General features: G+C 41.2%; 1 protein-coding gene across 3 annotated transcripts in view; it reads left to right on the top strand.

The window, feature by feature from the left end:
- Positions 1 to 26,950, top strand: part of gtdc1 (glycosyltransferase-like domain containing 1) — a 45,964-nt gene that overhangs the window by 4,546 nt on the left and 14,468 nt on the right. For 2 of the 3 annotated variants that reach the window (XM_024005102.1, XM_070447719.1), the window contains 3 exons: positions 7,819 to 7,986; positions 8,732 to 8,905; positions 26,671 to 26,931. In XM_024005102.1, the coding sequence (XP_023860870.1) occupies positions 7,819 to 7,986; positions 8,732 to 8,905; positions 26,671 to 26,931 (603 nt within the window). The remainder of the gene's footprint in view (positions 1 to 7,818; positions 7,987 to 8,731; positions 8,906 to 26,670; positions 26,932 to 26,950) is intronic. The other variant, XM_024005108.1, reaches the window with a different exon arrangement.

Raw genomic sequence — 26,950 nt, 5'->3', positions numbered from 1 at the left:
TCATTGTTATTGTGAAATATACAGTACCAGTCAAACGTTTGGACACACCTACTCATTGAGATGGTTTGAGTTGAGTTGGACCGGAGAGTGAAGGAAAAGCAGCCAACAAGTGCTCAGCATATGTGAGAACTCCTTCAAGACTGTTGGAAAAGCATTCCAGGTGAAGCTGGTTGAGAGAATGCCAAGAGTGTGCAAAGGGTGGATAATTTAGAATCTAAAATATATTTGATTTAACACTTTTTTGGGGTTACTACATGATTCCATATGTGTTATTTCATAGTTTTGATGTCTTCACTATTATTCTACAATGTAGAAAATAGTAAAAATAAAGAAAAACTTGAAAGAGTAGGTGTTTCCAAACTTTTGACTGGTACTGTACACTGCTTTTTTTGTTGGTCTTTCCAACATGTTGTTTGTGAGCTCTGTAAAGGGGAAATCCAATTCCTCTGTTTTGGCACAGTGAGATGGAAAGTGGGCCATGTGGTTGTCAGCCATTTTTCAGGTACCCTTGTATCACTCACTAGTGGACTTCAGAGATTGGGATTCCATTAGGTCATTGACTTCCACAGAGTGGATTTAGGTCATATGTAATGAGACACAGCTGCTTGAAATGTCCCCAACCTTTCACTCTCTATTTTTCGGTGTCAATATGTTTTCCGTTTTATTTTGCACATTACTTTTAGGGGAATAACCCAATGTGTAAAAGTACTTAGCTATCTTTTCTTTTTGCTTTGGAATTACTTTGTACATTTTATTAGGGAAACACAGATCAATTAGATACTATCCTGTCATTAAACCAGAGGGTGCACTATTATTATTATTATTATTATTCATCATTTTATTTGATTATAAATTCTGCTTTGCAGAAACGGGTTTGATTCAGGACTTGGTGAGTACTTCACAGATGATTGGCAAATATAGGGCGATTTACTATACGTTTGGTGAAGCGATGCATGATGCTGCAGCTCACCCACACACAGGGCTAACGCTCAGATTGATGTGTACTTGTCTGGTTTTGATCCCTCTCTGTCATCTCTGCAACACCGCAGTAACAGTCGTTACTGGAGAACACAGTGGGCGAGCCATGTCACCTATAGAGTAGAATTCCAACTTCAAAAAGGTCATCAGTCAAAATGAAGACAGGTAGTCAAATCGATAGTGGCTAGCAGAGGTGTGCACTCGAGTCTGACTGTTGTTACAAATGTCATGACTTGAGACTCAACTTGATAGAAAGTACAATAACTTCAGATTTGACTTGGAGCTTCAAAACTCGACTTTGATTTGAGACTGATGACTTGAAATCATCTGGCCAGGTTTTGTAACGTTTTGTCACAAATTTTGCGGACAGAGTCTCTTTGGATTGTTCTCCACGTAGCCAGAGACAGTATTGCAGTTGCAAAAAAAATGATTGTCTGGTGAAACACACTCAGTCCTCTGATTGGACCAGCAAACTGTCAATCAACACAGATCGGGTGAGCTAGCACAATGGGAAGGTTTTGGGTGGTGCAAGTGGGAATTTTAATGGTGAAAATATTAGTTTTTTCATACATTTTAATAGGGTACATAATATTATATCCTGCCATTTGTATTTGATATTTATACCTTTGCTTATTCGATCTGGTCACTAACATTGGGTTACGGCATTGCATCAAATTATTGTTTCAAAAACATCAAATTTGTGCTTCAGAAAGAAATGTTTGTGGTTCTTGAATGTTGACCAATGATCAGTCATCGGCGTGCAAAGGCGGCTGCACATATTCAGATAGTGACCAGAAAGCGCTTGTTTATTTTTTTCCGGTTTTGCCTGGCAAAAACAGAGTAGCCTACCTACAGTTGAAGTCGTAAGTTTACATACACTTATGTTGGAGTCATTAAAACTTGTTTTTCAACCACTTCACAAATGTATTGTTAGGTTGGTTAGGACATCTACTTTGTGCATTACACAAGTACTTTTTCCAACAATTGTTTACAGACAGATAATTTCACTTATAATTCACTGTATCACAATTCCAGTGGGTCAGAAGTTTACATACACTAAGTTGACTGTGCCTTTAAACAGCTTYGAAAATTCCAGAAAATTATGTCATGGCTTTAGAAGCTTCTGATAGGCTAATTGACATCATTTGAGTGAATTGGAGGTGTACCTGTGGATGTATTTCAAGGCCTACCTTCAACTCAGTGCCTGTGCTTGACATAATGGGAAAATCAAAAGAAATCAGCCAAGACCTAAGAAAAAATTGTAAACCTCCACAAGTCTGGTTCATCATTGGGAGCAATTTCCAAATGCCTGAAGGTACCACGTTCATCTGTACAAACAATAATACGCAAGTATAAACACCATGGGACCACATAGCCGCCATACCGCTCAGGAAGGAGACGTGTTCTGTCTCCTAGAGATGAACGTACTTTGGTGCGAAAAGTGCAAATCAATCCCAGAACAACAGCAAATGACCTTGTGAAGATGCTGGAGGGAACAGGTACAAAAGTATCTATATCCACAGTCAAACAAGTCCAATATCGACATAACCTGAAAGGCCGCTCAGCAAGGAAGAAGCCACTGCTCCAAAACCACCATAAAAAAGACAGACTACGGTTTGCATCTGCACATGGGGACAGAGATCGTACTTTTTGGAGAAATGTCCTCTGGTCTGATGAAACAAAAGTAGAACTGTTTGGCCATAATGACCATCGTTATGTTTGGAGGAAGAGGGGGGATGCTTGCAAGCCGAAGAACACCATCCCAACCGTGAAGCACAGGGGTGGCTGCATCATGTTGGTGTTTTGCTGCAGGAGGGACCGGTGCACTTCACAAAATAGATGGTAGCATGAGGATGGAAAATTATGCGGATATATTGAAGCAACATCTCAAGACATCAGTCAGGAAGTTAAAGCTTGTTTGCAAATGGGTCTTCCAAATGGACAATGAACCTAAGCATACTTCCAAATTTGTGGCAAACTGGCTTAATGACAACAAAATCAAGGTATTGGCGTGGCCATCACAAAGCCCTGACCTTAATCCCATAGAAAATGTGTGGGCAGAACTGAAAAAGTGTGTGCGAGCAAGGAGGCCTATAAACCTGACTCCGTTACACCAGCTCTGTCAGGAGGAATAGGCCAAAATTCACCCAACTTATTGTGGGAAGCTTGTGGAAGGCTACCCGAAACGTTTGACCCAAGTTAAACAATTTAAAGGCAATGCTACCAAATACTAATTGAGTGTATGTAATCTTCTGACCCACTGGGAATGTGATGAAATAAATAAAAGTGGAAATAAATCACTCTACTATTATTCTGACATTTCACATTCTTAAAATAAAGTGGTGATCCTAACTGACCTAAGACAGGGAATTTTTTACTAGGATTAAATGTCAGGAATTGTGAAAAACTGAGTTTAAATGTATTTGGCTAAGGTGTATGTAAACTTCCGACTTCAACTGTACATTCATATTATCCATGTAAAGTGCTAATTAGCAATCTTCTACTGACGCATCTTTGCCACAACAATGGGCTACCTGGGGATGTCATAGATCATGTTCATATTTAAAATAGTCCTAGTTTGGGTGGGTTTTAATTCTTTACCTCAGTGTTGGTACTGGCTATGACTAAAGATAGCTAGCTGTAACATCGCACTACCTTCAATATTTATGCGATGAAAATGTAACATATTCTGGCGAATTAATTATGATATTTGTTAGGAAGGAAAAAGGCTACAGACAGATCATGCTTTCTATTCCGATCATTCAACCCCCGCTGCATGCTGGGAGGCCGTATGGTCCTGCTTGCTATTGACTCCAAAAAGTGACAGTATGACTTGATAACGTTATACCTAATTGATATTGATTGCTATCATGAATGACTCAGCTCAAAATGCAGATGTAAAACACAGTTTATTTCTGTATCTTGCACTTTGAAAATGCATCAACGTTTATGGCAGTAATGACAGGCTACATTTGCGCACGTGTTCGCCGTGTGGGCATGTGCGTGTGCGAGATTGCAAACTTTAAGTTTGAACCACTCATTTTTGGGGGTCGCGGGTCAAGAACTTTGAAAACCACTGAACTAGCGAACAGATTGCTGATTTGCCGTGCATCGCAAACTTCAAATTGTAGCGAGATTGTAGGATTGCCATAAATGAATATGCAGCTCCAAATTAGTTTGGTGAATAACCGAAAAAGTACCCAATTGTCATACTTGAGTAAAAGGAAAGATACCTTAATAGAAAATGACTCTCAGTAAAATACTACTTGAGTAATAGTCTACAAGTATTTGGTTTTAAATATACTTATGTATCAAAAGGAAATGTAATTGCTAAAATATACTTAAGTATCAAAACTAAAAGTATACATTATTTTAAATATCTTATATTAACAAAATCAGACAGCACYTTATTTTATTTTTTTAAATACATGTATGGATAGCCAGGGGCACACTCCCAACACATAATTTACGAACAAAGCATTTGTGTATAGTGAGATCAGAGGCAGTGGATAACCAGATCAGAGGCAGTGGATAACCAGGGATGTTCTCTTGATAAGTGTGTGAATTGGACCATTTTACTGTCCTGTTAAGCATTCAAAATGTAACGAGTACTTTTGTGTGTCGGGGGAAATGTATGAAGTAAAAAGTACATGATTTTCTTTAGAAATGTAGTGCAGTAAAAGTTGTCAAAAATATAGATAGTAAAGTACAGATACCCCAAAAACTACTGAAGTAGTACTTTAAAGTATTTTTACTTAAGTACTTTACACCATTGGTCAATAATATGAACTGTTAACTTTGCAAGATCACCAGCAATGGGGCATCAAGCAACAATTACTAGCATAGACCTACTGGTCTTTTGGTAAGTCAAAATTGCCTGAAATGGATCATTTACTTATGAAGCTCCCATTTGGAATTTGTTGTTCAAATCAATTATTACTTAGGCCTAATCAAAATGCATTGTAGACAAAATAACTTGTTCTCTGGTAATCTCAATAAATAAACTAAGATTTGTATTTGAACAACTCATTGCCTTTATTATAATTTTATTTTTTACTTGACTTGAAAAAACCTGCGACTTGACTTGCTCTTTGAATGCACGACTTGGACTTGACTCAAGACCTAACAGTTCTATTTGGGACTTGACTTGGATCTTGTGACTTGAGACTTGAATAATCGTGTCTTGGTCCCACTTCAGGTGGCTAGGTACACTATGGAATGTCATGTGGCTAAGTAATAGCTCATACAGTAAGTAACTAAGCATAACCCCCTTTCTCAGTTCTGCTGTTTGTTGCCGTTTTGGATTTTGCAGAATGGGATATTTGCTGTTCCCTCTATGGGATGACAAGTGGTAATTCAGCACATAACAAATCAAAATGTTCTACTTATTTATATGAAAAAGGTAAATATCATTTTTTTTTAAATCCATCTCCCACTAAAGGAATACTTTAGTCCTGCAGTTTCAGTGCGTCTAATTCTTAACTACACAGGATGTCCCTGTGGAATATTCTTGGCATGAAAAAGGTAAAAATAGAGAACTCTCATCTGGTTTGAGTCAGAGCCCCGCATTACCGACAGAGTTTAGGGGGTGAGGGTGATTTCTGTAACATGCAGTCCTGTAGGCCTCTTTTAGTTTTGATCGAAGGCCCAAACAGGCTAGGAAATTGGGCTAATCCCATGTCTGAGAGGCACACGGGGACGTGATCTTAGCGATGGCTTGTGGACTCAACCACATCAAAGATTCCTCGCTCATGGGTTAAGGGGACTGACTGACTGATGAAGGGATGGGCCAAGGCTTGAAGTGGAGGATGGGGTCACATAGGGAGATGATGGAGCTTCAAAGCCTCATCGCTGAGCACGCAACAGATACAGAGATGCCGCAGAGGGAGACTGAGGGAGAGATATGCTTTTAGAGACATGGAAATGCTGCATCGTCTGAGAGGCTGCAGCAGAGCTGGGCAGGGCTGGGTGGATTATCCTGCTTGGGAAATTATTCGATTTGGGTGATGTTACTATTTTACCTGCTGGTTACGATAAATGGGTCGTATTTAGCAGGATTTATCCCTTTGATGGATGAAAGGCATTTTAGTGGTTGGCATTGGAAGCAGTGGGGACATTCAAGTCTGATATGGCTCGGCTAAAAAGAGAGCTATCCCTCACCTCCCAGGGTTTCATTTTAGTCAGACATTAGTAAGCACGAAGATATGGAAGTAAGGCCCAGCGTTTGTTAGACATAATTGTTCAGTGCATTCTGAAGTATTCAGACCCCTTGACTTTTTCCCCATTTTGTTACGTTACAGCCTTATTCTAAAATTGATTAAATAGTTCCCCCCCCTCATCAATCTACACACAACACCTCAAAATGACAAAGCAAAAACAAGTTTTTAGACATTTTTGCAAATGAATAAAAAAAAAAAACGAAATCACATTTACATAAGTATTCAGACCCTTTACTCAGTACTTTGTTGAAGCACCTTTAGCAGCAATTACAGCCTCAAGTTTTCTTGGGTATGACGCCATAAACTTGACACACCTGTTTTTGGGGAGTTTCTCCCATTCTTCTCTGCAGATCCTCAAGCTCTGTCAGGTTGGATGAGGAGCGTTGCTGCACAGCAATTTTCAGGTCTCTCCAGAGATGTTCGATCGGGATCAAGTCCGGACTCTGGCTGGGCCACTCAAGGACATTCAGAGACTTGTCCCGATGCCGCTCCTGTGTTTTCTTGGCTGTGTGAGGTCCTGAGTGCTCTGGAGCAGGTTTTAATCAAGGATCTCTCTGTACTTTGCTCTGTTCATTTTTCCCTCGATCCTGACTAGTCTCCCAGTCCCTGCCGCTGAAAACATTCCCACAGCATGATGCTGCCACCACCATGCTTCACCGTAGGGATGGTGCCAGGTTTCCTCCATAGGTGCCGCTTGGCATTCAGGCCAAAGAGTTCAATCTTGGTTTTATCAGACCGGAGAATCTTGTTACTCATGTTCTGAGAGTCCTTTAGGTGCCCTTTGGCAAACTCCAAGCAGGCTGTCGTGTATTTTCCTGAAGAGTGGCTTCCGTCTGGCCACTCTACCATAAAGGCCTCATGGTGGAGTGCTGCAGAGATGGTTGTCCTTCTAGAAGGTTCTCCCATTTCCACAGAGGCGCTTTGGAGCTCTGTCAGAGTGAATATCGGGTCTTGGTCACCTCCCTGACCAAGGCCCTTCACCCCTGATTGCTCAGTTTGGCCGGGCGGACAGCTCTAGGAAGAGTATTGGTGGTTCCAAACTTCTTTCATTTTAGAATGATAGAGGCCATTGTGTTCTTGGGGACCTTCAATGCTGCAAACATTTTTTGGTACCCTTCCCCAGATCTGTGCCTTGACACAATCCTGTCTCGGAGCTCTACGGACAATTCCTTCGACCTCATGGCTTGGTTTTTGCTCGACATGCACTGTCAACTGTGGGACCTTATATAGACATGTGTGCCTGTCCAAATCATGTCCAATCAATTGAATTTACCACAGGTGGACTTCAATCAAGTTGTAGAAACATCTGAAGGACAGACAGGATGCACCTGAGCTCAATTTTGAGTCTCATAGCAAAGGATCTGAATACTTATGTAAATAAGGTATTTCAGTTTTTATACATTTGCAACATTTCTAAAAACCAGTTTTCGCTTTGTCATTATGGGGTATTGTGTGTAGATTGATGATTTTTTGTTATTTAATCCATTTTAGAATAAGGTTGTAACGTAACAAAAWGTGGAAAAAGTCAAGGGGTCTGAATACTTTCTGAATGCACTGTATTTGCAGATAGATTAACTCACCCTCACCATCCTAACCCCCTGTGCTGTGTTCTGGTCCTCAGGGTCCTGTTTGCCAGTTCTGTGCTGAACCTGTCTGAACTGGTGGCCCTGCGTCCTGACCTGGCCACACTGAAGAAGGTGCTCTACTTCCACGAGAACCAGCTGGTCTATCCAGTCCGCAAGAGCCAGGACAGAGACTTCCAGTACGGATACAACCAGGTCCTGTCATGGTAAAGACCAGCCCGGCCTTGAGTGTGCAGTACACAATGTATAATACAGTACACAATCTATCTGGTGCGCAGTGAGTGCACGTTATTATCACAGTTAACAGTAGGAACAAGAGGTCGTAACATGCAAAGACGATGAGCAACGAGCATAATTGCTCTGTTTGTTTGTGTATTTAAAATAAACAAACAACACACTATTCATACGGTAATAGTTTGTCTTAATGAGCATGTCTGGGGCGCAACATGATTGGTTAATTACGGCAGGCCGACATGATGCTCTCTGGGTAATTGAAGTCACTCTTGTCGAGCGACTGGGCTGTCATTAATCAGAAGGCGAACAGTAAAGAGAGGGGCACTCTAAAGAAAAGTGATTGTTGTTGATCTGCATAGGGCAACGCGTCAATAAGTCAGTTCTGCAAGGCCCACTCAATCTACTTTAATGTCATTAACCCAGTCAAATATGGCAGCATTAAATAATACGCTACTCAAAGGGAATGGATCATTAAGAGATGTTTGATTGGATTCAAGCCAGATTGCTTTGCTAATTTGAATTATAATGCATGGCTTTCGTTCTAATGAAAGAGAATGGGAGCCATTTAAGACTGTACTGATAAATGCAGACTATGCTGAACTGTTCCATGTGGCACACACTGAATCTGCAAATGAAGTAGTGTCACTTTGTGTGTGTGTACGTACGCGTGTGTGTGTCACTGACTGTGTGTGTACCCTTCTTTTCCTTTCCCCCCAGCTTGGTGGCAGATGTGGTGGCGTTCAACTCTTCTTTCAACATGGAGTCTTTCCTGTCCTCCATTTCGTCCTTCATGAAGATGATCCCCGACCACAGGCCCAAAGACCTGGACAAGCTCATACGCCCAAAGTGTCGGGTCCTCCACTTCCCCATCCAATRCCCCCATGTCACAAGGTCAGTGTCATCATCCRTGGCTACAGTKATTTGCCTTCTAGGGATAACCAGGCCACTGATTAAAGAAAGCAGAGTTGAGAGAGAGAGCGTTGCAGGCTCCTAATCCGACCCAGAGAGCTGATAGGGTTTCGAAGCATGGTTAATGGCAATCTGACTGACTGGAGAGAAGTTAGTTGTGTAAGAGTCAAGATTAGTAGTGTCTACGGAGCTTTAATATCCTGTTTCGTGTTTTCGCTAAGGCCTCTCTATCACTCTCGCACGTACCGCCTATGTATACATTACAGATGTTGATGAATTCATTACAGATGTTGATGTGTCTATGTGAAGTGTTTGGGTGAGATGGAAAGAGGTGGCAACCTTTTTAGGAGGAGAGGGGTTTTTCTGTATCTCTTTGGATTGATTTAAGTGCTTCATCAGTATAGGTAAAATATTTAAAAAAAAGATAATAATTATTTAATTAGAACATTGCGGTTAAGGAATATATTGAATCAAGCAATACTATTTGCTAGATGTATTATGAATTATTTCAACTAAAGCGCCAGAAAATATCCATTGTTACGTCAAATTGTACTTAGAAATTCACTTCAGCTAATACCAAATAATGAGTTTACATTTGTAAGTAAAATAACATGCATATAGATTAGAGAACTGTCATTGTGGATCGATTGGATCCAGGCGTCTCTTTATAAGCTGTTGTCTCGGCTCAGTGATGAGGGGTGGTTCTTTTTTATTGCTCTGTTCCAAAACAATGCTCTAGCTGCTAAGTGCTCCAAACCTCGACGCAACAGAGGGTCTGCTTCCTATTACAGACCAAATCAACAGCAGCCACTTCTTCACATGAAAACAACGGCATCATAACCGTTTACATTTGAATATTAACATTGAAACACTAAAGGTATTGAGACAAAGTCCTTTTTCTAAGTGTTGACCACACAGGTGTGTGCTTGTCAATCCAATGTTGGTGTTGCTGCTTGAACATTTCTCTTATGTATCACAGCTGGAATTTCTTCCATGATATCCCATTTTAAGCAAAACCATAATGCCCATATTTTCATGAAGGCGGCATGGCATTTATTGAATAGAAATTCATAAACATATGATGCAGTTTTTTAGCGATTCCTGTGCTTTCTTTCAAGCCTTGCCATTCTCGGGGGTGACCGAACACAGTGGAAAAGATGAAAGCAGTCTCCTCCGCTCACCCAAGTGCACATATTGTTCTGAGCCTACTCTTGTGGCATATTATAGCTAATTATTTAAGCCTACGTCTCCCTGTCCATGAAACTTGTGTGTGAGAGTGTTTGTGTGACCCTGCCTGCAGTAATTGTGTCACGCAGACTTTATTTTATGGCCTTCCCAATTAGAGCGAGTGTATTATGTGATTTGAGTCCACTTTATGCTGGAAGCGCATATTCCCTCACAGTGACAAGTTTAACATTCAACATCATCATAATGCATTACCACATAACTAGACAGATTTTGAGGCCAAGATTAAGAGTAAGGTTTGTTTTTATAGTATTTAGAGAGTATTTTTTTCTCTTTAAATTTTAAGTACATTGAAAGCAATGATGCAACTACAGTTTCTGAGCAGTGTGTGTGCATCTCTACATGTTTCCCTGTATATTCGCTGCGGTAAGAAATACTGAAAGTGAACTGCCATGGATGACGCAGGCCTCTCGCCCAGAGTGTTTTTCAGCTCATTTTCAGATGGTAATTTGCCTGATCCAAAGCAAACTCACAGAGTGTAAGTAAGCGATTATATGCATGGCCGACAATCCCCCAACATGCCCGCGGTCCTTTTCCAAACACAGTTAGTCCAGCTCTTTGAAAATATAAAACGCTCAGAGAAACAAATAGTAGAAATACCAGAAGYTTTTTCTGTATAGGTATTTTTATGTCGCTCTGTCGCTCTCAGAAATGTCCACTCGGTCCAAGCTCTGGAGAGTTTATGGTGTTACTGAGAGCCCAAATTAATTTGCAAATGCACAAATAAAAACTCTCAACAACCTAAAAGCCCTTTTTTCAGGCTGCACAACTGGTGGGTTTGTGAAAGCAATGGAGGGCTCTTTGTGGTTTGTGTGTTTGCAGTATCCATCTATCAATCGGCTTTTGAGAGGTGGACTTTTGTAATTTAATAGCGATTGACCTGAGCCAGCAGAAACCTGCGGTGAGATACAAAGCCATCACATTTATCATCGTGGAACAGCGGGGCATTGACTTTCTTTGAGTATTGTCAATCCGCTGGTCTGGTGTGTGTGTACACACACACACACACACACACACACACACACACACACACACACACACACACACACACACACACACCAGACCAGCGTATTGACAATATTCAAATATATATATTATATATATATATAGTGGGTGGGGAATGGAGAGGGGGTCATCAAATGTGCACGTGATCAGCAGGTGCCAAATTCTGGCAGGCCTTGCCAGGGACCCCACTGCAGTTTCCCCCATTCACCCCAGTTCTTTCTGAGGCCTTTGTGTGGCTGTCAGGTTGTCAGACAGCGTGTGTTCCTTTTCCTCTTGAGAACAGAATGCCGTCAGGTGTTTAAGGGGGAGGGAAACCAGATTGATCATGATTAGTATATTGTTATTTCATTTTCTCACATGTAATATCTGCATTAAAAAAGGAATGTGGAAGGAACCAAGGGAATGTAGGCTTCTATGGAACAGGTTCTCCATTGTTAATGTTAAGAGACAAAAGGAGGGATTCCTTTAATGTTCTTCCATGAAAAGATATTAATGCAGGTTTCAACTCCGCTTGAAAGCGTTGTACGTTCTTTAGGACCTCCCCACTGATGGCCGGTTTTCATTAAGTCCCTTAACTCGCTGCAGATAACTGAAGATACTTTTAAGTTGATTGGGAAAAGGTTGTTCTTTTTTGGCTACTTTTAAAAGACATTGATGTGGCTCTGTGTGAAGAAGCAGGCAGTCAACTCAGGTCTCAAGTGACTGACTCCTGGAATGAGTCTACTGGAGGAGCAGATGGCAGGATATCCTGTTTGAAACGTTCCTTTGACAAAGTTCAAATGCAACTGGACGTTTTCGCAACCGATTGAAGATGGTAACAGGAGGACAAATATAATCTGTTTAGTCCAACACGATCCATAATAACCTAATCAGATATATTCTATTATACAGTTAACCTTGTGTTTCACTGTTTAAACGACTGATGAGACGGAAAAATGTAGACTTTTGGATGAATAATGTTTGTGTGAAAAATGGAGAGGTTAACCGGTTTGCTTTGGTTTTTGATTTGTGTCTAAGGGCAGAGAGAGATTGTTGTTGTATCATCCACCCCACATAGAAAACCTATGAAGAACAAACAACCCCAAGGAGTGTCCAAGGTTTTCTAGATTATAGACATCTGAAGGCATTTGTTGCCACGAGCCTTGGTAAAGCTTGGTGAGGCTGTTTAGCCGTGGGACTGTGGGGACTAATTGGAAACATTAAAGCGATGGAGCAGAGGAATTTGAAAGGCAGTGCTGTCTGGGTCGACTGGCTTGAGGAGACCATGTTAAACAGGTGTGTTGTAGACAGAAACAAGGATTGATTGATGTTTGGAATTGATTTACCATTAGATCAATAGGGTGATCATTTTGCAATAATTGAACAAACATCTACCAAATAGACGGAAAGACAGGAAAATGCTGTAGTACAGTCCTTCATGTGGTTATTTAGTCTCCTGATGATATGTAGAAAAGTGTAAAGAATTCAAGCTACATTGTCTGCTTGATTCCATTATTTGTATTATCAAATGTATGATACATACCACCTCCCTGTGAATTTAATTCAGATGATTCACCACGTTCTCTCTGACTTTGTTCATGGATAGACTTTCAACTGATCCCAGATATTTATCCCCTTGTTTACCACTAATGAAAATCTAGAACAATATGTTGTGTTCAACAGATTTATATGACCATGTAATCTGTTGTGTACTCCAATTTAACCTCTAATCTTGATCATGACACCGTTTAGATACAGCCTGAGATGATGAGGTAAATCTCCCTAAACCTCACTCACCCAGCCACCCAGGCCAGCCCAGCCAGCCAGCCCAGCCAGCAGGCCCTGCTCTGCTCTGGCCCGCAGGGGTCAAATCCGCTGTCACCATTTGCCTCCTGAGCCTGTCATCCTCAGATGACCCGACGCTCATCCCACAATCTCCTCTTTGATTACTCTCCAGTCACCGACCGGCGGTCACCCTGCCTGTGAGGAGGAGGGGGAAGCCTATCTCTCCTAATCAAACCACCCCTGTATAAGCTCATCTGTGACGTGATGAAAACAGCTGTTGGTCGGTGGGCACCTTTTTTCTATTTACCTTGATTTGACTTCTGTCCTCCTTTATCCTCTTATATCTTCCAACTCCCCATCCTTTCATTCTACTTTCCCCCCTCCACTATTCCCCCCCCCAAAAAAATCCTCCAGTTTAGTTCACCTGGCATGTAGCTTGAGTACAGAACCGTATGCAATAAATGCTCAGCACAAAGTATGATGACAGTGCACAGCGAAACTGGAGGTACGGTAGTGCCTCAGCTTTCAGTCGCTCATGTGCCAGGAACGACCACAATTAGGTCCATATGGTGGCTTTGAAGTACGGGGAACTAACCGTGATGAATAGGAACGAATTAAGGATCAAACCCTGCATTGGTGATTTATCCTTAATACCAAACTTTAGCTAACACACATTGGCATCTGTTCAGTGGTGACATAATCAAGAAAAATGGGTGTTTTCAAAACAAGCTACACAATGCAATAATCTCCTAACTAGGGGAGCTTTGCCTCAGCCAAAGCTGATAGAGGAGGATATTGAAAATGATCACCTATTTATTTCTACATTTAGCACATGGCTCGTCTGCAATGTGCGTCACACGTTCTCAATAACAAAATTGTTACTGAGAGTGTGTCAATGACAAACCCTCCAAAGACTGATATCTGAACTAATCCCAATAACACTAACAATAAGTACTGTTATGTTACTTTCATGTTCATTTTAGTTATACATCTACAACCTGTAGTCCCACAGACTACATCTACAACCTGTAGTCCCACAGACTACATCTACAACCTGTAGTCCCACAGACTACATCTACAACCTGTAGTCCCAACAGACTACATCTACAACCTGTATCCCACAGACTACATCTACAACCTGTAGTCCCCACAGACTACATCTACAACCTGTAGTCCCACAGACCTACATCTACAACCTGTAGTCCCCCACAGACTACATCTACAACCTGTAGTCCCACAGACCACATCTACAACCTGTAGTCCCACAGACTACATCTACAACCTGTAGTCCCACAGACTACATCTACAACCTGTAGTCCCACAGACTACATCTACAACCCGTAAAGTAAACTTACATTGACCCCACCCCATTTGTTTTGTACACTGCTGCTACTCACAGTTTATCATCTATGCATAGTCACTTCACCCCTACCTACATGTACAAATTACCTCGACTAACCTGTACCCCTGCACATTGACTTGGTACCGGTACCCCCGTATATAGCCTTGTTATTATTATTTTATTGTGTTACTTTTTATAATTATTTTAACTTGAGTTTATTTGGTAAATATTTTCTTAACTCTTCTTGAACTACACTGTTGGTTAAGGACTTGTAAGTAAGCATTTCACGTTAAGGGCTACACTTGTATTCGGCACATGTGACAAACAAAGTTTGATTTGATATCTGTCCTGTGCCATATTGTTCTGAATGTTTATCCCATTACACAAATTAGATTTATACCCCATACTTTACATTTAGAAGGACAATGACAAGCATGTGACCATGYTGGGTCCACAGAGCATGACATCACGGTGCACACAGAGTGTTTTAATTGGAACAGAATGACTTCTGAGTCTTGTCCCCTTGGGATGGATGGTGCTTGCGTGTCACAATGAAAGGCGCTAATTTTGGTCTGTGTTTCAACTAGGGCTGCAAAGCTACCAGTAATTMACCTAAGTTACTGAAATCTTCAGTCATTTTGGTAAATTACCAGAGCCACTGCCTGTTCACCCCGCTATCATCCAGAAGGCAAGGTCAGTAAAGGTGCATCAAAGCTGGGACCGAGAGACTGAAAAACAGTTTCTGTCTCAAGGCCATCAGACTGTTAAACAGCCATCACTAGCACATTAGAGGCTGCTGCCTATAGGCATAGACTAGGAATCACTGGCCACTTTAAGGAATGGAACACGAGTCACTTTAATAATGTTTACATATCTGGCATTACTCATCATCATCATGATTTAACAAAGCGCATTTGCGAAAAAGCACAATCGTTGCACGAATGTACCTAACCATAAACATCAATGCCTTTCTTAAAATCAATACACAGAAGTATATTTTATTAAACCTGCATATTTAGTTAGAAGAAATCCAGGTTAGCAGGCAATATTAAACTAGGGAAATTGTGTCACTTCTCTTGTGTTCATTGCARGCYGAGTCAGGGTATATGCAACAGTTTGGGCCGCCTGGCTCGTTGCGAACTAATTTGCCAGAATTGTACGTAATTATGACATGACATTGAAGGTTGTGCAGTGTAACAGGAATATTTAGACTTATGGATGCCACCCGTTAGATAAAATATGGTACGGTTCCGTATTTCACTGAAAGAATAAATGTTTTGTTTTTTAAATGATAGTTTCCGGATTTGACCATATTAATGACCTAAGGCTCGTATTTCTGTGTGTTATTATGTTATAATTAAGTATATGATTTGATATTTGATAGAGCAGTCTGACTGAGCGGTGGTAGACAGCAGCAGGCTCGTAAGCATTCATTCAAACAGCACTTTCGTGCATTTGCCAGCAGCTCTTCGCTGTGCTTCAAGCATTGAGCTGTTTATGACTTCAAGCCTATCAACTCCCGAGCTAGTTAGCGGGGTGCGCGCTAATAGCATTTCAATCGGTGATGTCACTCATTCTGAGACCTTGAAGTAGTTGTTCCCCTTGCTCTGCAAGGGCTGCGGCTTTTGTGGAGCGATGGGTAACGATGCTTTGTGGGTAACTTTTGTCGATGTGTTCCTGGTTCGAGCCCAGGTAGGGGCGAGGAGAGGGGTGGAGGTTATACTGTTACACTGGCAATACTAAAGTGCCTATAAGAACATCCAATAGTCAAAGGTATATGAAATACAAATGGTATAGAGAGAAATGGCCCTATAATTCCGATAATAACTACAACCTAAAACTTCTTACCTGGGAATATTGAAGATATTCATGTTAAAAGGAACCACCAGCTTTCATATGTTCTCATGTTCTGAGCAAGGAACTTAAACGTTAGCTTTTTTACATGGCACATATTGCATTTTTACTTTCTTCTCCAACACTTTGTTTTTGCATTATTTAAACCAAATTGAACATGTTTGATGATTTTATTTGAGGCTAAATTGATTTTATTGATGTATTATATTAAGTTCAAATAAAAGTGTTCATTCAGTATTGTTGTAATTGTCATTATTACAAATAAATACATCCATTTTTAAAATATCGGCCGATTTAATCGGTATCGCCTTTTTTTGGTCCTCCAATAATCGGTATCGGCGTTGAAAAATCATAATCGGTCGACCTCTAGTCAGAAGTTTACATACACTAAGTTGACTGTGCCTTTTAAACAGCTTGGAAAATTCCAGAAAATGATGTCATGACTTTAGAAGCTTCTGATAGGCTATGTGACATCATTTGAGTCAATTGGAAGTGTACCCGTGGATGTATTTCAAGGCCTACCTTCAAACTCAGTGCTTCTTTGCTTGACATCATGGGAAAATCAAAAGAAATCAGCCAAGACCTCCACAAGTCTGGTTCATCCTTGGGAGCAATTTCCAAACGCCCGAAGGTACCACATTCATCTGTACAAACAATAGTATGCAAGTATAAACACTATGGGACCACACAGCCGTCATACCGTTCAGGAAGGAGACGCGTTCTGTCTCCTAGAGATGAACGTACTTTGGTGCGAAAAGTGCAAATCAATCACAGAACAACAGCAAAGGACCGTGTGAAGATGCTGGAGGAAACGGGTACAAAAGTATATATATCCACAGTAAAACGAGTCCTACATCGACATAACCTGAAAGGCTGCTCAGCAAGGAAGAAGCCACTGCTCCAAAACCGCCATAAAAAAGCCAGATTACAGTTTGCAACTGCACATGGGGACAAAGATCGTACTTTTTGGAGAAATGTCCTCTGGTCTGATGAAACAAAAGTAGAACTGTTTGGCCATAATGACCATCGTTATGTTTGGAAGAAAAAGGGGGATGCTTGCAAGTCGAAGAACACCATCCCAACCGTGAAGCACGGTGATGGCAGCATCATGTTGTGGGGGTGCTTTGCTGCAGGAGGGACTGGTGCACTTCACAAAATAGATGGCATCATGAGGTTGGAAAATTATGCGGATATATTGATGCAACATCTCAAGACATCAGTCAGGAAGTTAAAGCTTGGTTGCAAATGGGTCTTCCAAATGGACAATGACCCCAAGCATACTTCCAAATGTGTGGCAAAATGGCTTAAGGACAACAAAGTCAAGSTATTGGAGTGGCCATCACAATGCCCTGACCTCAATCATATAGAAAATATGTGGGCAGAACTGAAAAGGCTTGTGTTAGCAAAGAGGCCTACAAACCTGACTCCGTTACACCAGCTCTGTGAGGAGAAATGGGCCAACATTCACCCAACTTATTGTGGTAAGCTTCTGGAAGGCTACCCGAAACGTTTGACCCAAGTTAAACAATTAATAAAGCAATGCTACCAAATACTAATTGAGTGTATGTAAACTTCTGACCCACTGGGAATGTGATGAAATAAATAAAAGCTGAAATAAATCATTCTCTCTACTGTTATTCTGACATTTCACATTCTTAAAATAAAGTGGTGATCCTAATTGACCTAGGACAGGGAATTTTTACTAGGATTAAATGTCAGGAATTGTGAAAAACTGAGTTTAAATGTATTTGGTGTATGTAAACTTCAGACTTTAACTGTATATGCTGTATTCTATACTATTCTATGGTCTCTTAGTCACTTAATGTTTATATATTTGCCATTACTCATCTCATGTGTATATACTGTTCTACGTTATCTCATTCACCGAATAATGCTTACATATCTGCATTGCTCATCTCATATGTATATACTGTTTTCTATACTATTCTACTGTATCTTAGTCTGTTCCGCTCTGATATTGCTCGTCCTTATGTTTATATTTTTAATTTATTCCTACTAACATTTGTGTGTAGTTTGTTAGATATTACTTGTTAGATATTACTGCACTGTTGGAGCTAGAAACACAAGCATTTCGCTACACCCGCAATAACTGCTAATAACGTGTATGTGACCAATACCATTTGATTTGATTAATTAACAGGTAATCTATGGCAATCTGTTAATTTTGGTAACTGGTAAATGTTTCAATGTATAACATATACAGTGGGGAGAACAAGTATTTGATACACTGACAATTTTGCAGGTTTTCCTACTTACAAAGCATGTAGAGGTCTGTAATTTTTATCATAGGTACACTTCAACTGTGAGAGAAGGAATCTAAAACAAAAATCCAGAAAATCACATTGTATGATTTTTAATTAATTAATTTGCATTTTATTGCATGACATAAGTATTTGATACATCAGAAAAGCAGAACTGAATATTTGGTACAGAAACCTTAGTTTGCAATTACAGAGATCATACGTTTCCTGTAGTTCTTGACCAGGTTTGCACACCTGTCTCTTATACACATCTAGATGTGTATAAGAGACAGCTCAAAAGATTTTCTATTGGGTTCAGGTCTGGAGACTGGCTAGGCCACTCCAGGACCTTGAGATGCTTCTTACGGAGCCACTCCTTAGTTGCCCTGGCTGTGTGTTTCGGGTCGTTGTCATGCTGGAAGACCCAGCCACGACCCATCTTCAATGCTCTTACTGAGGGAAGGAGGTTGTTGGTCAAGATCTCGCGATACATGGCCCCATCCATCCTCCCTTCAATACGGTGCAGTCGTCCTGTCCCCTTTGCAGAAAAGCATCCCCAAAGAATGATGTTTCCACCTCCATGCTTCACGGTTGGGATGGTGTTCTTGGGGTTGTACTCATCCTTCTATTCCTCCAAACACGGCGAGTGGAGTTTAGAGCAAAAAGCTCTATTTTTGTCTCATCAGACCACATGACCTTCTCCCATTCCTCCTCTGGATCATCCAGATGGTCATTGGCAAACTTCAGACGGGCCTGGACATGCGCTGGCTTGAGCAGGGGGACCTTGCGTGCGCTGCAGGATTTTAATCCATGACGGCGTAGTGTGTTACTAATGGTTTTCTTTGAGACTGTGGTCCCAGCTCTCTTCAGGTCATTGACCAGGTCCTGCCGTGTAGTTCTGGGCTGATCCCTCACATTCCTCATGATCATTGATGCCCCACGAGGTGAGATCTTGCATGGAGCCCCAGACCGAGGGTGATTGACCGTCATCTTGAACTTCTTCCATTTTCTAATAATTGTGCCAACAGTTGTTGCCTTCTCACCAAGCTGCTTGGCTATTGTCCTGTAGCCCATCCCAGCCTTGTACAGGTCTACAATTTATCCCTGATGTCCTTACACAGCTCTCTGGTCTTGGCCATTGTGGAGAGGTTGGAGTCTGTTTGATTGAGTGTGTGGACAGGTGTCTTTTATACAGGTAACGAGTTCAAACAGGTGCAGTTAATACAGGTAATGAGTGGAGAACAGGAGGGCTTCTTAAAGAAAAACTAACAGGTCTGTGAGAGCCGGAATTCTTACTGGTTGGTAGGTGATCAAATACTTATGTCATGCAATAAAATGCAAATTAATTACTTAAAAATCATACAATGTGATTTTCTGGATTTTTGTTTTAGATTCCGTCTCTCACAGTTGAAGTGTACCTATGATAAAAATGACAGACCTCTACATGCTTTGTAAGTAGGAAAACCTGCAAAATCGGCAGTGTATCAAATACTTGTTCTCCCCACTGTATATATATATATATATATATATATATATATATATATATATATATATATATTTTATCTGTGTCCATTCTGTTCATGAGTTTCTAGTAGATATTCAATATGGTTCAAGAGAAAATAGCCTAATTAATGAAAAAAGCATCTTATCAAAAATTATTATTATTATTTTCAATTAACTCAAACTATTGGCTTTTTTTCACAACTGCCACCAGTTTGGCACCAAAATATTTACAACAGACATTTTGACAGTAAAATAAACAAAAGTGTGTAAGAAAATACGTAAAGGATATTTATATTTTAGCAGGTGCTCTTATTAAGAGCAATTTACAGGAGCAATTTGAGTTAAGTGCCTTGCTCAAGGGCACAACGACAGATATTTCACCTAGTCGGCTCGGGGATTCGAGACAGCAACCTTTCGGTTACTGGCCCACCCTCTTAACCGCTAGGCTACCTGCTGCCCTGTTTCAAGCTGAAACCCTCATACACCAATGGTATTCACTAAGTTAATGTTTCATATTTATACAGCTTTGTCATAAATGTTTTATTAACCATTTTTATTAAATATAACAATTGTATATTGTACATGTAATAAGGCCACACAAAGGGCCAGAGATAATTAAAGACGCCTATGATAATCTGAAGTACCCAAACAGGCCACTAGATGTCATCTTATAAKATTTCCCCCCAAAACGTAACTTAATTTACCCAAATTCTGGTAATTTACTTGTCAACTTTGAAAGTTTCCAGTAATATAACCTCCCTTGGCAATCCTAGTTCCAACCCAGTAAAAGATGATGGTTTACTGCCACAGAGGAAAACGGTCACTAGTATTGTGAGGACGGAGGTCAGTTGGATATTTCTGAAGGATCTATGCTTTATGTTGTACTTTTTTCTCGCTCTTGTTTGCAATGCATTATGGAACCTCCATATCCCTCTCTGTGTTTGTGACAACAAATCAAATCCTAACATGGGGATTTTCATGTCCGAAGCTCAACCTGGATGAAAAACATTGAGCGGACAGGTTATATTTTGTGTATCGGAGGGTATTACCGCACGATCTGCGCTCCACAGCAGATGTCTGGGCTTCTGTGCCTCTGGTGTAAGCTGCTTGTTCCCGATGTCACATTTTGCAAGCCATATGCATGTTACATAATGTCATAATTTTCCCACAATAACCACCACAAAAAAACTCCCTATTATTTTATGACTTTTGGGTCTCAGGCTCTGAGCTCTACAGTCATCCATGATACTCAAGGCAAAACGTCCTCCATCCTCCTCCGTCCTCCTCGCTCCCCTTCCACCTTAATCTCTGTCTAAGTCAGAACACTCGTGGGGAATTCCCCCCCTGGGCCCTCTCGCTGACCGTAGCCTCCGTTCGCCATGCCATATCGAGTAGACCAGCATCCCTCATAGGAGTGCTGCAGAGTGGACTGCGCCGATAGTTTCTGACTAAAGGGTCAGCTCGCCAGCCTCATAATGACTGTAATGTAGATCTTAATGGGCTTTAATGACCTGCTCTGCCCGTGCCACGGAGGCTGAGGCTTCTCCCAGTACTCTGGCTGCCTCAGGAACGGCTAAAGAGTAGCTGACTGGCCTGGCCGTCCCTCATCAAGCCACTATTAGATGGGCTAAATGGCTAGTTTTGGGGATTATGCTGATGAGATTGTTTTGAAGTGATGCCCTCAGGACAGTAACCTCGATGCTAAACCTTTGGATGGTTCCGTGCCCTGTATTCTGTCCTACTCTGAACACTCACTCCTACTTTGTCAGGTCAGATTCATCCTGGAAGGACCAGGGAGTGTCCTTAGATAATCTCAACAGTGGTGTCTGTTGTCGTTAAAAACAGGACTCTGTGTTTAGTTCTAACTCAATTACTTATTGGGAACCTATGTTGATCAACTCCTGGTACCACATGTGCTATAGATCTGACCTCAACCTCACAAACAAAGAAGAAACCCCATCACCTACAATGAATCATTGTCATAGCTAATACTTATCATATTAGCAAGCAGCACTTTGGTCTTCTTTGGGTACGTGTTTCATGTGAGGTTGTACATTATTTATGTACCAAACAGTCCTTGGCTAGCCTGTGTAATGCTACTGTGTGAGTGTACAGCCCAGATGCCTCCATTTTCCTCCCTCCCCAGAGCAGAGCAGAGCCCATTCTCACCGTGGCTCAAGATCACTGCCGTTTTTCATTACCCAGTGGGAGAGACACTTGTGATTATTGCCAATAAAGGAAATTAGATCAAATGATTTTTGACTTTGACTCCCCCCTTCATCCTTTCACATTTAATCAAATGCAGAGGTAAAGCCATCACAGAAATTGCTGTTGATTTATAAATAAGCTAATTGGCGGCATTCTCCCTAAGTACCGCTCTCTCTCCCTCTTTTTCCCTCTCTCTCTCGCTCTCTGCCGGTAGATACGGCAGCGTTTTTATTGCCCCTAGTCTAAACCCCTTCATCCAATTTTTAAAATGGCTTATCGAATAAAATATTCCTAGGGGACTGTGAGGCAGCCTCATTGGTCATACCTAACCACAACTGGCTCTTTGTCAGCTCCACAGTCCAGCTGTACGGCAGAGGCCATCCCATGTCCATATCGGTTAGGTTCTTTATCCATCTGCCCACTCTATCCCACTTTGTCAGGTTTATCAATGCCTTGTCAAGGTAACGTCTTGCTGCTTGATTTCAGCAACACAGTTCTGAAAAGAAAGGCTTTATAGATTCTAATAACGCAAGTGCATTGCTAGAGACGGACAGCGCTTAACATTTGTCCTCTAGCCTAGCCATATGTTTTCATGCATTCTTTATGCTAATCRTTCCACACCTAAGGCAATATTATCACCCTCTCTTCAGTCTCTTTCCTCAAGAAGGATTCAATATGTGAAAGACAGTAGTGCTTGAGGTAGATGATTAAGGAAGTTGACATTAGGAAACTGGTTTTACCCAATGAAGTGCAGTGGAACCATATACTGTAGCCTATAGGCTACCACACCCATTGCTTAATTGTAGATGACTTTTCCAGAAATATATATTTTTAAACACCATGAACATCTTATGGTAACGTTGCTAAATCTGTTAGCGGAGATTCGTCACGCCATGATGTCATTGTCACCACAGGATTCTTCTGGCATCCGTAACAAGCTTTTAATGAAATGGGCCTAAACTCCACTGTATTTGCTACAATAGTTGCTGGTTCATTCAGGTGTAGTTGCTAAGAAAGACCAAGGCTGTGTGCGGTATGCTTTGATATACCGTATCTTTGTCTTCCTCACCCACTGGAAAAATACAGGTATTTATAAAGCCAAGGACAATTCCTCTGTGAACCAGTAATTCTTGACTAAATACTTATTGGCCTAATCTTGGTCTGGCCTTGTGGTATCATCCAGAAGTAATACGTAGACTGGATCTCTAGACTGACTAGAACAGTAACAAGACCCTCGCTCTATGCCACTCTGTAGCATGAAAAGCAGTGGCTCCTGCCTTCATAAATTCACCCTAGCCACGAACACTTGCCTTGGTGCCAGCACTTTAAATGTGTTTCCCATTCCTTCGTCAGTGACATCAGCATCTTTCCGTACTTGTTCTCTTCCTCATCCAAGTCTGCCTCTCCAAGCAAAGCAACCTGACAAAGACAGAGGATTTCGGTAGCGTCGGAAGATCTTCTCCGTTTTCTGTTTTCATTAGTGAAGCAAACCATTCACAATGCACGAGATGGATACAGTTCTATGAGGAGATTTTCATATCTACTTCGATTGCTGTGAAATTGAACAGTGTGTGTGCATGGGTAAATGCATTTAAACAATATTCCTAGAACACAAGCTCCATCTCCATCACAGGCCAGCATCATGTTGATGACTTCAGAGCCCCACAAGCCTCACAGGGTTAACCCATGTCTCCAGGCAGGCCAGAGGCTCCACAGTAATACAACAGTAATACAACAGTGATAGCCTCCACTTAGTCTATTCTATGAGAAATGACTGACATGTTTTTTTGTTTTTTAAAAATTAAACACTTTATTGTAAAAAAAAAAAGAAGAAAAAAAAGTGTCATAATACATTCAACAAAAATACAGTTGAAGTCGGAAGTTTACATACACCTAAGCCAAATACATTTAAACTCAGTTTTTAACAATTCCTGACATTTAATTCTCGTAAAAATTCCCTGTCTTAGGTCAGTTAGGATCACCACTTTATTTTAAGAATGTGAAATGTTAGTAATAATAGTGGAGAGAATGATTTATTTCAGCTTTTATTTCTTTCATCACATTCCCAGTGGGTCAGAAGTTTACATACACTCAATTAGTATTTGGTAGTATTGCCTTTAAATTGTTTAACTTGGGTCAAATGTTTTGGGTAGCCTTCCAGAAGCTTCCCACAATAAGTTGGGTGAATTTTGGCCCATTCCTCCAGACAGAGCTGGTGTAAATGAGTCAGGTTTATAGGCCTCATTGCACGTACATGCTTTTTCAGTTCTGCCCACAAATTTTCTATGGGATTGAGGTCAGGGATTTGTGATGGCCACTCCAATACCTTGACTTTGTTGTCCTTAAGCCATTTTGCCACAAATTTGGAAGTAGGCTTGGGGTCATTGTCCATTTGGAAGACCCATTTGCGACCAAGCTTTAACTTCCTGACTGATGTCTTGAGATGTTGCATCAATATATCCACATCATTTTCATTCCTCATGCTACTATCTATTTTGTGAAGTGCACCAGTCCCTCCTGCAGCAAAGCACCCCCACAACATGATGCTGCCARCCCCGTGCTTCACGGTTGGGATGGTGTTCTTCGGCTTGCAAGCCTCCCCCTTTTTCCTCCAAACATAACGATGGTCATTATGGCCAAACAGTTTCTAGTGTTTTGTAACGATTCTGTACGAAAAGTACGATCTCTGTCCCCATGTGCAGTTGCAAACCATAGTCTGGCTTTTTTATGGTGGATTTGGAGCAGTGGCTTCTTCCTTGCTGAGCGGCCTTCAGGTTAGTGTCATATAGGACTGTTTTACTGTGGATATAGATACTTTTGTACCCGTTCCTCCAGCATCTTCACAAGGTCCTTTGCTGTTGTTCTGGGATTGATTTGCACTTTTCGCACCAAAGTACGATCATCTCTAGGAGACAGAACGTGTCTCCTTCCTGAGTGGTATGACAGCTGCGTGGTCCCATGGTGTTTATACTTGCATACTATTGTTTGTACAGATGAACGTGGTACCTTCAGGCGTTTGGAAATTGCTCCCAAGGATGAACCAGACTTGTGGAGGTCTACAATTTTATTTCTGGGTCTTTGCTGATTTCTTTTGATTTTCCCATGATGTCAAGCAAAGAGTCACTGAGTTTGAAGGTAGACCTTGAAATACATCCACAGGTACACCTCCAATTGYCTCAAATTATGTCAATTAGCCTATCAGAAGCTTCTAAAGCCATGACATAATTTTCTGGAATTTTCCAAGCTGTTTAAAGGCACAGTCAACTTAGTGTATGTAAACTTCTGACCCACTGGAATTGTGATACAGTGAAATAATCTGTCCGTAAACAATTTTTGGAAAAATTACTTGTGTCATGCACAAAGTAGATGTCCTAACCGACTTGCCAAAACTATAGTTTGTTAACAAGAAATTTGTGTTTGTAAACTTCCGACTTCAACTGTAGCTAAATACAATGAGAATCCTCTTACATTTGGGAAGTTTACAGTCCTATTGATCAAAAAATTATCTAAAGGTAGGCTATCTTTCCCTACAGTACCAGTCAAACGTTTGGACCTACTCATTCAATTTTTTTTAAATTATTTTTACTATTTTCTACATTGTAGAATAGTAGTGTAGACATCAAAACTATGAAATAACATTTACGGAATCATGTAGTAACCAAAAAAGTGTTAACCTTTTGACTGACCATGTCTTAAAGTAATGATGGACTGTCATTTCTCCTTGCTTATTTGAGCTTGTCTTGCCATATTATCTTATCAACTGTATATAAACGCAACATGCAACAATTTCAGTTACAGTTCATATAAGTAAATCAGCCAAACTGCAGTCAGGTCAAGACCCTGGTGAGGACGACGAGCACACAGATGAGCTTCCCTGAGACGGTTCCTGACAGTTTGTGCAGAAATTCTTCGGTTGTGACACAATTTCATCAGCTGTCCGGGTGTCTGGTCTCAGTCGATCCCGCAGGGGAAGAAGCCGGGTGTGGAGGCTGCCGTGGTTACACGTGGTCTGCGCTTGTGAGGCCAGTTGGACGTACTGCCAATTTCTCTAAAATGACGTTGGAGGCGGCTTATGGTAGAGAAATTCTGGCAACAGCTCTGGTGGGCATTCCTACAGTCAGCATGCCATTTGTATGCTCCCTCAACTTGAGACATCTGTGACATTGTGTTGTGAAAACTGCCTAGAGTGGCCTTTTTATTGTTCCCTTCACTAGGTGCACCTGAGTAATGAACATGCTGTTTAATCAGCTTCTTGATATGCCACACCTGTCAGGTGGATCGATTATCTTGGCAAATGAGCAATGCTCACTAACAGGAATGTAAATATATTGTACCCAAATGTTAGCGAAATAAGCATTTTGTGCCTATGGAAAYGTTATGTGAACTTTTATTTCAGCTCATGAAACACTTGTTAAATGTTGCGTTTATATTTCTGTTCGTATATAATAATATACTGCCGGATCATCATCAAGGGTCATACCATAGTGTATTTATGTCTTTATCACTTTATGAAGTGGCGCAGTACAGTGTGTATGTCTTCATGAGTCACTTTGATTTAACCACAGCAGACCTGAAGTACTACGAAGTCCAGTAGAAGAGGAAAAGGAGGGACTTCTCAGTCTCAGCTCCCCTCCGGCTCCCAAAGCGCTGTCCTTGAGCCCAGAGCCAGAGGCTGCCATCCTGGATCAGAGGGAAGGCACCGGGCAGGCCGAGGCTCCTTCTCACCCCAGGGAAGAGCGAGGGCCTGGGGGAGGGAAGGAAGAGGGAGATGGYGGAGGAGAAGAGAGCCACGTCAGACCTCTTCATATCGTCTGGCCTCATAGGTGGTGAGTTGATGTCTTGTTA

This window comes from Salvelinus sp. IW2-2015, linkage group LG2 (assembly GCF_002910315.2).
Source record: "Salvelinus sp. IW2-2015 linkage group LG2, ASM291031v2, whole genome shotgun sequence".
Classification (NCBI taxonomy): domain Eukaryota; kingdom Metazoa; phylum Chordata; class Actinopteri; order Salmoniformes; family Salmonidae; genus Salvelinus; species Salvelinus sp. IW2-2015.
This window is presented reverse-complemented; position numbering and strand designations above follow the sequence as displayed.